A 12,564-nucleotide genomic window follows, 5' to 3' on the forward strand; every position below is an offset into this window, starting at 1 on the left:
GTCCAGCTCATATTTCCACTTCCTTTCAGAGAGCTCAACTTGATGAAGGACAAAACACTCAGTCTTTCAGATCTTCTTCATCGCTTTTTCCCTGAAACTAAAGAAATGGAAATATCCAGTGGTGAATATAAAGTGTTGTTCATCTTTGATGGTCTGGATGAGTGTCGTCTGTCTCTGAACTTTAAGAGTGAAGTGAAACTGTGTGATATATCTGAATCAGCCTCAGTGGACGAGCTGCTGATGAACCTCATTGAGGGGAATCTGCTTCCCTCGTCTCTCATCTGGATCACCTCCAGACCAGCAGCAGCGGATCTCGTCCCCTCTGAGTGTGTCCATCGAGTGACAGAGGTACGAGGCTTCAATGAGCCACAGAAGGAGGAATACTTCAGGAAGAGAATCAGTGATCAGAGTCTGGCCAATACAATCATCACACACCTGAAGTCCTCGAGGAGCCTCCACATCATGTGCCACATCCCAGTGTTCTGCTGGATCTCAGCCACTGTTCTAGAGGAGATGTTGAGTGAAGCAGAGAGAGGAGAGATTCCCAAGACTCTCACTCAGATGTACACACACTTCCTGATCATTCAGACCAACATCAAACACGAGAAGGACTATGAGAAGAGAGTGAAAGATGAAGACATGATTCTCAAACTGGGGAAACTGGCTTTCCAGCAGCTTGTGAAAGGCAACCTGATCTTCTATGAGGAAGACCTGAGAGAGTGTGGCATTGATGTGACAGAAGCATCAGTGTACTCAGGATTGTGCACTCAGATCTTCAGAGAGGAGTTGGGCTTGTATCAGGGGAAAGTCTTCTGCTTTGTTCATCTGAGCATCCAGGAACATCTAGCAGCTCTATATGCACACATTCATTTTACATATAAGAACAGAAATGTGTTTGACAAAACCAAACAAAGTTTATTTTCTAAAATCTTAAATCAGATGAAATATCCTTCATTATCTGAGCTGCATCAGAGAGCTGTGGATGAGGCTTTACAGAGTAAGAATGGACATCTGGACCTTTTCCTGCGTTTCCTTCTGGGTCTCTCATTGGAGTCCAATCAGACTCTCTTACGAGAACTACTGACACAGACTGGAAGATGCTCCTACAACAAAAAGGGAACAGTTCAGATCATCAAACAGAAGATCAGGGAGAATCGCTCTCCAGAGAGATCCATCAATCTGTTCCACTGTCTGAATGAACTGGGTGATGATTCTCTGATGCAGGAGATCCAACATTATCTGAAATCTGGAGGAATAGGAGGAACCAAACTCTCCTCTTCACAGTGGTCAGCTCTGGTTTATGTGTTGCTGACATCAGAGCAGAAGATGGATGTTTTTAATCTAAGAAAGTTTATTGGAGCCAATAATACAGCAGATAAAGTTCTTCAGAAGCTGATGCCTGTGGTTAAAGAATCCAGATCAGTTCAGTAAGTCACTCTGACAACAATCATTACACTGATAAAACATGATCATATTTATTATTTTAGCATGTGCTTTCGTACCAAAGCAATACTGTAAAATGAGAAATTCAAATATATCTTAAGTAACCCTTTACAATAACAGTGCATGAATAATCATATCCTAATACCTGAATCAATAGTTAATTCAACATGAACTCATGATCAGCGAAGATATGAACTAATCATGAACCAATGTAGAGCTATCCTTAACTACGACTAGACCTAAACTAAATCAGCCAGGCTCCATAAGAATAAATAACTACTCTGAATTTGAATCAAACATGATTTAATACTCTCAACGTCGTCTGTTTCTCTCCTGTGGTGAATAATGAATGATATACAAAAAAGAAATATACCAAAAAAGTTTACCATCAAGTCACTGAAAAGGATGTTTAATCTTCAGTAGATTATATCCAAAGCTTCTGAGGTCATTTTACCTTTGATAGTTTTTGATAGTGTTTTATGGTGCGTATTTCTAGACACCTTTAACCTTATTTTGATTATTCTCAGGTTAGGTAAAGTACGTCAAATCTGTCCTAAATCATAAGCATCTGAATTTTCATACAATCTATAGGTCAGAAGACTTCTTCATGATCTGTTCAGTTCAGTTTTTTAGAAATCAAAGACTTTTGGCAGACGAGCTTCTTAGATTCAATTAAATATAGTTTTATTATTTACAGGTTAACTAATTTACAAAAAGGCATACTTGTAACAGGACAATTGCATATTTTCCACAACAATAGTTATAAGCATGAGTGGATGATGTGAAGAGGTGACAACTGCTTTCATATACAAATCTGTTGAAGAGAAATTCATATATATTTTATCATTTATATCAGTGTTTCCTGAACTGAGAGACTGAAGAGTGTCATTGTTCTCTACAGGTTGAGTGGTTGTGGTGTTACAGATGAAGGTTGTGCTACTCTGACTTCAGCTCTGAGATCAAACCCCTCACACCTGAGAGAACTGAGTCTGTCAGGGAATAAAGTAGGAGATTCTGGAGTCGAGCAGCTTTCTGATCTACTGCAGGATCCTCACTGTAAACTGGAGAAACTGTGGTAAGATTTTATAAAAGTCTCAACGTTGTCTGTTTCTCTCCTGTGGTGAATAATGAATGATATACAAAAATAATATATACAAAAAAAGTTTACCATCAAGTCACTGAAAAGGATGTTTAATCTTCATTAGATTCTTTCCAAAGCTTCTGAGGTCATTTTACTTTTGATAGTTTTTGATAGTGTTTTATGGTGCGTATTTCTCGACACCTTTAACCTTATTTTGATTATTCTCAGGTTAGGTAAAGTACATCAAATCTGTCCTAAATCACAAGCATCTGAATTTTCATTCTCACAATCTATAGGTCAGAAGACTTCTTCATGGTCTGTTCATTTCATTATTTTAGAAATCAAAGACTTTTGGCAGACGAGCTTCTTAGATTCAATTAAATATAGTTTTATTATTTACAGGTTAACTAGTTTACAAAAAGGCATACTTGTAACAGGACAATTGCATATTTCCACAACAATAGTTCTAAGCATGATTGGATGATGTGAAGAGGTGACAACTGCTTTCATATACAAATCTGTTGAGGAGAAATTCATATATATATCTTATTTATATCAGTGTTTCCTGAACTGAGAGACTGAAGAGTGTCATTGTTCTCTACAGGTTGAGGTATTGTGGTGTTACAGATGAAGGTTGTGCTGCTCTGACTTCAGCTCTGAGATCAAACCCCTCACACCTGAGAGAACTGGATCTGTCATGGAATAATGTAGGAGATTCTGGAGTCAAGCAGCTTTCTGATCTACTGCAGGATCCTCACTGTAAACTGGAGATACTGGGGTAAGATTGTATAAAATGTCCCAACATAGTCCTCTATTTTAATGGTAAATAATGATTGCCACAAAAAAAATCTACTGTGAAATTACTAATGGGAATGTTGATTTTATTTTAGATTCTTTCCAATGTGTCTGTTATTTTACAATATTAATGATAGATTAAACATGACTGGATGATGTAAAGATGTGACAGCCGTGTTCATATACAGATATGTTGATGATTTTTGGGTACTTGCATAAAAAAATTATATTCGGTTACACTTTATTTTATGGTGTCATTGTTACAGTGTAATTATATATTTAAGTACTGAGTAATATTAAGCAACTACATGTACTCACTATAGGGTTAGGGTAGGATTAGGATTTGGTTGAGGGTTAGTTGCATGTAATTATGCAGAATTTACTGTTATTACTATGGTAAGTTCATGTAACATATGTAACAAGGACACTGTTAAATAAAGTGTTATCGAATATTCTTGTAATTTTTATGATATGGAAACTAACTAATCAAGCAGTTTGTAGAAGCGGGTCTGAACCTTAGACTAGACCTGTTAATGGTGCCGTGGATTAAGTCTCTGATTGTGAAGTTCTGCTGATCTGAGCTGTAGATCCTGAACTGAGAGACTGAAGAGTGTCATTGTTCTCTACAGGTTGGGGGATTGTGGTGTTACAGATGAAGGTTGTGCTGCTCTGACTTCAGCTCTGAGATCAAACCCCTCACACCTGAGAGAACTGAGTCTGACAGGGAATAAAGTAGGAGACTCAGATGCTGTAAAGCCGCTCTCTGATCTGAAGGAGGATCCACATTATAAACTGGAGAGGCTTCTGTGAGTAGTGATGATTAAAACTGTTCATATTTTAATTGAAAGTTAATTTAGTTTCTTAGTTTACTTTCATTGTGATGGTGAATTACTCACTATAAACATGTTTAATAAGAGTTTAATTCATTTATTTTTTCATTATAGTTTATAGCAACAATCAAATATCTTCAAGTTTCTTTATATTTCAAACAATTCAATATTTTGCTTTCAATATCATTGTCAATGTCAATTGCAATAAAAGATAATAGTAAATATTTATCACTAGATTCTTTATCATAAATAAAACTGAGCCAGTGACACAGAAAGAGGACAGTCATACAGGATTATAGATAAGCTTTAACAATCGTGTATCTCAGTATTATAATATAATCTCTCACTTAATCATCTAAGTAGTTTCTTTTAGTTGTTCTAAAGTTGATAATGCAATAATGTCGCACACATTTGACTGTCTGTGTTTTACTTACAGGTTCTAGATGTTAGTCTGACCTTCTCTGGATCAGCTGATGGAGAATAAAGAGCCTCTACAGACACAATCACATTCAACAGAATCAACAGACACAAACCCACAGTGATCATCACACACACATGTGTGTGTAACTTTACTGAATGATCCAATCCTTCATCCAAAGTCAAACAAGGAAACCTTCAACCAGATGAAACTGGATAAATATTCTGAATGTTCAGATCCAATCTGACCTCTGACCTGTAATGCCTGAATCATAATCATACACTGTTCGCTCGTTGGTCAGAGGAGAACTGAGCGACTGAGTCTGGTTTCTGCCAAGGTTTTCTTCTCCATTCTGTCACTGATGGAGTTTGAGTTCCTGCCACTGTCGCCTCTGGCTTGCTTAGTTGGAGACACTTAATATTCAACAATATTATTGATCTGCATTGACACCATTATATGAGAACTGAACTGAGCTGGACGATGACATCACGGTTTTCCCCAGAGCGGCTGTATAGATAAATTAACTAAAGTAATAACCTTTATACAACAGAAATGAATCAACACTGAACTTACTTAAGCTGGACTATGACAGTATTTTCTTCTAGATCTGTTGTACAGCAGGAACAAACTTTGTTGCATTATTTTCCTGTTTTCACTGTAAAGCTGCTTTGAAAACATCTGTATTGTAAAAAGCACTATATAAATAAAGGTGACTTGATTTTTGTTTCTACAGAAGTGACATTTATACTGCAAACGCTCTACTACAAACATCTCCATAATATTTATTTAATTATTTAAAGAGTAATTCAGCCCACCAAACATATTCAAATGCCTTTGATTATAGTAACATTCACAATTAAATCATCTATTGCCTTTTAAGCAATGATACATCGCCACTTTTAAATGTAAAATGAAAATCTTTTTTTTTTTTTTTTTAATTCATCATCTATGGACACCTTTCAGTAATAAAATGGTTAATCATGTTTTCATGTTAAGTTGCAGAATATACATTCTCATATGCTGTCTTTAATCTATTGCCAACTCCACATTAAATCTTGTATATGAATGATTAACTGTATTCTATTATAAGTCGATTCAGCCGTCAGAGATGAAACTCAGAGTCCAGCTGTGTGTCCATGAAGAGTGACCGTTCTGGACAAACCAGTGAAATCAACTGATCTGAGGTACAGCATTAATGTCTGGATGGAGAGATAGAAAGAACTAACTAGATCTTTCTATGTGAGGTTTATCTGACAAATTAACTATATTAATGCTTGTCTCAATTCTATTATCTCTGTTCTATTCTATTACATTACTTTTAACTAATTTGTGGTAATCTATTATTGTAATATTTTGTTCATGACTCTCTATTAACTCTTTCCCCGCCATTGATGGACATCTCCAGCTTTCCGTTGTAACACTTCAAATTAAAGACAAAATGAAACACAAAAAATAAGGGGGAACCACATCCAAGTATATTAACAACGGTTCAAAACAAATGCATACCAATTTTTTTTTTTTAAATAAAAAACACAACCACACCAGAAATCATCAATAGGCCTACGCCAGGAGGAGGAGGGCGCCCACTTGATAACCCAAAGGCTGCCCTCACTCATTTGACCATCCCACAGAGTTCCATCGGTGCCCCAAGTGCTTATTGAGGGATATCAACATCTACTCCTATACAACAGACCAAGGAAAAGGTCCACAATAGAACGAGGAAAAGAGAAAAGAACTAGACCGTGCCAAATCAAAGAAAGAAACAAAAACCAATCTTACTATATACAAACAAAATAAATTTCTAATCTAACTAAAATCAACATTCACCAAAAACCCCAAATTAAAACAAAAGATCTTCAGCATCGAAGACGCCATAAATAAACTCTTACTACAAACCAGAAAATACAAAGAATCTCACGTGTCGCTAAACTAGTGTTTATACACAATTGACAAATCAGTGTGGCACATGTACATCACGCGATGTAACGAACTGCTCCGAGACACGAAGGTTGAGGATCCAAAGGCAGTGTTTTAATGAAAGGGTAATCCATAGTGATGTGACGTTCGGCACCGAGGCTTCGAAGCTTGTATCAAAAAAACAAAACCATCACACACTGAAGCAGTGTATCGGAGCTTTTTTTTTTTTGCCATAACCACGTGATCTGTGACGTCCGAAGCTTTGTTTCCACACACAGTCACGTGACTGCTTCGTATTCAGATTCAAAAATAGCGTGAACCCTGAGCAGGTTTCGAGTGTCGTGCCCTTCGGTAGTAGTAAATAAAAAAAGAAATAGACTTAGCCTTCACACTGTTGAACAAGTCCTGTTCCTTAATAAAAAACTTTAATTTATTAAATTACCCACAAAATAAGATGTTTGCTCCCCAGTTCACAAGCAACCGTTTTACAAGACCTATATTCTCTGCATCAGAACAACGTATAAAGAGGAAATTACTAATTACTCCTTCATTTAAACGTGTGTGTGTTAGTGAGCGTGTCTGAATGTGTGTTGATCAAGAAAGACAAAATCAAGTAATTATTCTTCAAAACTTATTTTATTTAGTTAATGCCCATTCGGATCGCACTTAGTCTGGAACCTCAGCCTTAAGTCAGTCAAACTGGAGTAAAAAGCTCCAGAATTACTCACTCTTGGGATCACTGGAACACACAAGCCTTTCCACCACGTCAAGGTGGCGATCCTTGGAAAGGACATTCACTCTCCAGCCATTCCTTATCTAACACACAAACAAACAAACAAACAAACAAACACACAGTCTATATGTAACACACTCACACTCACACACACATGCACACAAGTAGACAATGTGAACAGTTTTGTGATTCATGGATCATGAAGAACCTTCATCTTCATCTTTGAGCTCCAGACACGAGTTATTCCTCAGATCATGTGTTGTTGACGAGAGGTTTGCTGCTATAATAATATTGAAACTATAATATTCTTTAGTCTTAATGAACTTCTCTCTGTGTTTGATAAAGTGATCACATGTGTAAAATATCTTCAGATCAGCCGACAGAGAAATATAACTCTGTCACAGAGCCGCCAGAAGAAGTGGAGATCACAGGCGAGAGTCGATGTTATTCTTAATTGTGTTTCATTTTCTCACGACTCTAGTTCTAGTTCAGCAATATAAGTTATCAAAGCAAAAGCCAAAAAGTTCATCGCTCTGTACAATCATGAGTCATTTTTGGGGCGAAGAAGCTTTCAGTAACAGATCTTAGAAGAACCATTTTTTCTAGAACATTTTAATGATCAAAAACACTTTTCCATCATAAAGAACCTTTTTATGGCTCTTCATGGAACCACTGATGCCAATAAACCTTATATATATATATTAGTGGTGGGCCGTTATCGGCGTTAACGCGCTGCGTTAACGCGAGACTCTTATCGCGCGATAAAAAAAATATCGCCGTTAATCTATTCCCCAAGTTGGGTTGGGAGATGGCTCTACTACACAAGCTATGATGACGTAATCTACCCGCGGCCGCGAGGTAAACCCGGCTGCAACGCATATTCGTCGTCATCTTAAGTAAACACGGCTGAAAGTGAAAGCATTATTTGGACTTGGTTCGGATTTAAGCCGTCCGACAAACAGCAGCAAACTATCCGAGTGTGTGGGGTAACGGTTCGGTAAGTTAACACACGACTAATCCGTTCTACCACCTCAAATTCAAAACGAAACATGATATCACTGAATACCAGCGCGCGCGTATTATTCTCATTCCAATATATCTTAGTGGTGTGTAACGTTAACACATAATCTCTGTCTACGCCCGATTTTAAGAATCGTTGTTGTGTTTCTTTTTAACTGAAAAGACATCAGTTAGACAATATTATAACTTTAAATTTGGGGTTTCATAAGCTCAAAGCTATAATAAACATTAGACCTACTTAAGATCTCTGCAGCTAGTGTACTTAAATTTTATTTATCTGCAAAATTATGTTGTATACTTACAGTTTTGCACAATATATGTTCTCAAAACTACATATACCCTTTAAAAAAAAAAAATTAGCAGTTGTTTAGCAGGGTCTGTGTAACCTGTTCTGAAATGGTTTTATTATAATATACTGTATATCGTTATCGCAAGAGGCTGAAATGTATATCACAATATAGATTTTAGGCCATATCGCCCATCCCTAATTGATAGCCTATAGTAGTTGATAATAACATAGGCCTATGTTGCCTACGGACGGTAACAGTACAGAAGTAACCTTTTACAGTCTATGAGTAGAACAGCTTTCTCAAGCAGTTTGTGATGCATTTTGGAAACAGGAGATGAGCCCCTGGTCTAATGCGCCACCTGGCTTGAGAAACCCGTTCTTAAAAGACTTAGCCTACTTTTATAGTCATTATTTGGGTAGCACACATATTCTGAATGCCTTCGGCAGAATTCAAATGAGCCATTTTAATCTAGATTAATCTAGATTAATTTCAAAATTAATCTAGATTAATCTAGATTAAAAAAATTAATCTATGCCCACCTCTAATATATATATATATATATATATATATATAAACACATTTTTATTGTAATATCATGGAGTATGACAAGAAAATTGGGGGGGGGGGGGGGGGGGTGGCCAAGATGGCGCTCTGACTGTACTGAAGAGCTCCGCAAATTCAAACTAATAATTCAATTTGTAGTGCGGTAAGAAAGACTGTTTATCTTTCTTCTGGTGCATACGAGGCTTTTACTATGATTATAGTGATTGAAAATGGGAAAATCTGAAAAAAGAACAAGAATGTGTGTCAAACCAAAGCTAATCCTGCTAAAGCTACATCGACAGAACAGCGAGTCTCAAACAAACTTTTGAGTGACAATTTACATGATTACCTCGAGTCAGAGATGGACTGTGCAGATATTATGCTGAAGTAGTTTTCCCTCCTCTCCCTGAAACGCCATGCAAGTCTCCTGTTATAAAACAGCGGAAGATAGAAAGCACTGATACTGCTAATGTCCTCTCACAACTCAAAGAACGAGCGATCGCGAGCATGAAAGAGGCCGTTAACGAAAACACAGATCGCCGACGTGAAGACAGCCGTTGAGTTTGCATGTGCTGAAGTTAATGGCGTTAAAGGTAAGCTCGGTGTAGCGGAGACACAAGTGAAGAAGACTGAGGCGATTTCATCTGAGCATGAACAGCGTTTCTCTCATCTCGAAGGATACACACGCCGCTGGACTCTGAGACTCTACGGGATCCCTGAAAAGGAGAGGGAGGATGTTCGGGAGAGGGTTATCCAGGTCTGCCAGCAGCTTTCCCCAGAAGCAGAGGACACACTTCCACACACTGTCGATACTGTACATCGACTAGGGCGTAAACACGTGAGCAGCGACAAACCCAGAGGGATCATCTTTCAGTTTATCGCGCGCTTCCACCGTGATGCCATGTGGCGGCAGCGAAGGTGCACAGCTGATCATAACTAGAGGAAATGATGAGATGATTAAAGTAACCAAAATTATCAGTTATCACAGAATCCTGTTCAAAAAGTACTAATACTACAGAATGAAGTCAATTCAACAAGTTTTATGTCGAAAAACAGCAAATAACAAATTGATTAGCATCAATATGCACTTTTTGTTTCGTAAGCATTAAAATACCATTAAAAATGATGGCCAGATTTTAAAAGAGTGTCTAACATGTACAAGTTCAAATAAAGTTTTGACAAAAAAGGTTTTATACAAAGATAAACCTCATATTTCAGCCTTTATAAAAAGGATGAGTCAAAAAATATAAATTACTGACATTTACACATTAGCTTATATTTATTAGTAGTGTTTGGGTGCACCCCCATCCTTCATGTTGACTGAGCTTTCAGTGTTGTTAACCCTCAGGGGACCACAGTGTTTTGGGGGCCTTTGAGATGTTCTGACATGCCTTGACATTTGTGCTTTTTTCAGTTATTTATAAACATGTTAATGGCAAAGGTGTAAATTCACTCTATATAGCACAAACAGGGCTACCATAATATGCGAGCAACGTGTATGTAGATGTTTGTATTTTTAAGAGAATAATGTTTATGCGTGGTTATTGGAAAAAATTAAAATGAAAGTTGCTGAATTAAGACCACAAAACACATATTAAATATGTGTCCACAAGACTTTTGACTAATGGATGTTGTCCCTTTGTGTTCTAGCTTCAAAATTATGTGAAAATAGTTTTGCTTTATCGTTCACAAAAAAAAAATACATTGATTTAAATGGTGTAAAACAGGTTTTGCTTGGAAAGCCAATATGCAAGGGGGAGGAGTAGTTTACACCTTAGATTGCATAATCTCTGCATAATCTCCCCACCCATTCTGCATAATGACTGCCTAATGAGCCATTCATTCAGGTGTGACACTGACTGAGCCACAATGCAACGACAAAAGATGTATTTAGAAGAAGACTTATATTGACCATTTAAGATTTCGCTTACATTTCTCTTGTAAATATGTTTTGCTATTTTATTAAAAATGTTACAATTACAACAATAATTACAATTTCAACAATATTTCAAGTGTACTCTTTCTTTGTAAAAAAAAAAAAAGAAAAAAGATTATAGGCCTAAATTTTATCATATGTATTCATTAGTTTGAATATAGCCAACATTGGAACATCTAACATCTTAGTCTATGACTTTATTTTTGACAAAAATAGTATTTTTTTTTTTTTTGCAGTTTAATACGTTGCTTATACAAATACATTTTTTTCAACATATTCCAGTGGATTTTTACTCATCTCAGTAGGCTATAGCAAAGCAGTTTATTCTTTCACACACAGACACGCGATTCATATTCAGGCTAAACAGTCTTTACAAATATGTACCCTTCATTCATCTCACAGAAAGGCGAGTCATATTATAGAAATGCGATTCATCTTTTTGCGGTTTGCATAGGCCTACACTAACGTTATTCCATAACGTTATTCCACACGTGAGAAAAGAAAACAGCCTACCTCACTCCTCAGCGCAGCGGGATCTGCTCCTCATATCAGGAGATATTGCTCCTCATCAGCACTGTTCTGAGGAATCGTTTCTCCATAAGGTAGGCTATATTATGCCTCACTCGATCGCGACGCGCTGTGTTTACAGCTGATGGGCGTTTCACACCCCTCAGAATTTGCGTTTGAATAGCACGCGCTCTCCGGGGAGTGGTCACATTACTGTGAATGAACTCCTAATTAGCTCGACAGGAGTCGCTCTCTTTTTATACAGATTACAGAAACTGAGAATATTTGTTTTTTATATAAGTTACTTCTTTTAACAGATGCGATCTCAAGCTTTATGCCCGTGGGTCTGTTTGCCTGTTTGACTAAATTTTCGCGGAGTTATTGATCATTTTCGAACGCGTTTCAAATGGGAGTTCACGGACAGAGGGAAGGCAGAAATCGCATCATGTTAATTTTTCTTTATTTGTCAAAAAGCAAAACACTTTATTTTTATTGTGAGTATACAGAAAAAAAATAGAAACTGAACAGGATCGATTGATGTATTACACGAAAATGAAAGATCAAAATTAACAGAGCATTTGGTGTTTATTTTCATTGCTAAAAAAAAAAAAACGAGCAAAACGCGCGGGCGCGTTTGTGGTCCCCTGAGGGTTAAGGAAAGGGGTGATTGGTTGGTTCCTGTCACATGACCTGCGGTGCGTTTGCATTCTGAAAAGTTTAGATTTATTTCATCTCCTTGCGTCTGGTAAAATAATTAGCGTGTCGCTTCAGTTATGAGCTCTTGCCGACATTTGAACAAACTTGAGCGCGATAAAGCCGCGAAATGTGAACGGCCTCTGGCGAGCTAGCTCATATCAGGCCACGAGCGACTGGAGCTCGCGAGCGGCGTGTGGGAGACCCTGCTCTACGGCTCCGCTTTATAGGCTTTATAACTCTATACTTATTTGCTACTTTGTAATAACTTTCTGCGGCCAGCGTTTCTGGAAATGAACGAGGGCAAACACTTTTTTAGACCTGACTAAATGAAATTTGAGACCTAGGATGAAAATCT

The 12,564-nt window shown here is 37.3% G+C and overlaps 1 protein-coding gene across 1 annotated transcript in view; it reads left to right on the plus strand.

Annotated features, from left to right (window-relative positions):
- LOC311093927 (uncharacterized protein) overlaps positions 1–5,321 on the plus strand; it is a 188,929-nt gene extending 183,608 nt beyond the window's left edge. Inside the window, exons 12-15 of the mRNA XM_084131599.1 lie at positions 2,345–2,518; positions 3,129–3,302; positions 3,949–4,125; positions 4,586–5,321. Of these exons, the coding sequence (XP_083987725.1) occupies positions 2,345–2,518; positions 3,129–3,302; positions 3,949–4,125; positions 4,586–4,592 (532 nt within the window). The 3' untranslated portion in view covers positions 4,593–5,321. The remainder of the gene's footprint in view (positions 1–2,344; positions 2,519–3,128; positions 3,303–3,948; positions 4,126–4,585) is intronic.
- The last annotated feature ends 7,243 nt before the right edge of the window (positions 5,322–12,564 follow it).

This window comes from Abramis brama (genome assembly GCF_963993115.1).
Source record: "Abramis brama genome assembly, chromosome: 12".
NCBI classification, from domain to species: Eukaryota; Metazoa; Chordata; class Actinopteri; order Cypriniformes; family Leuciscidae; genus Abramis; species Abramis brama.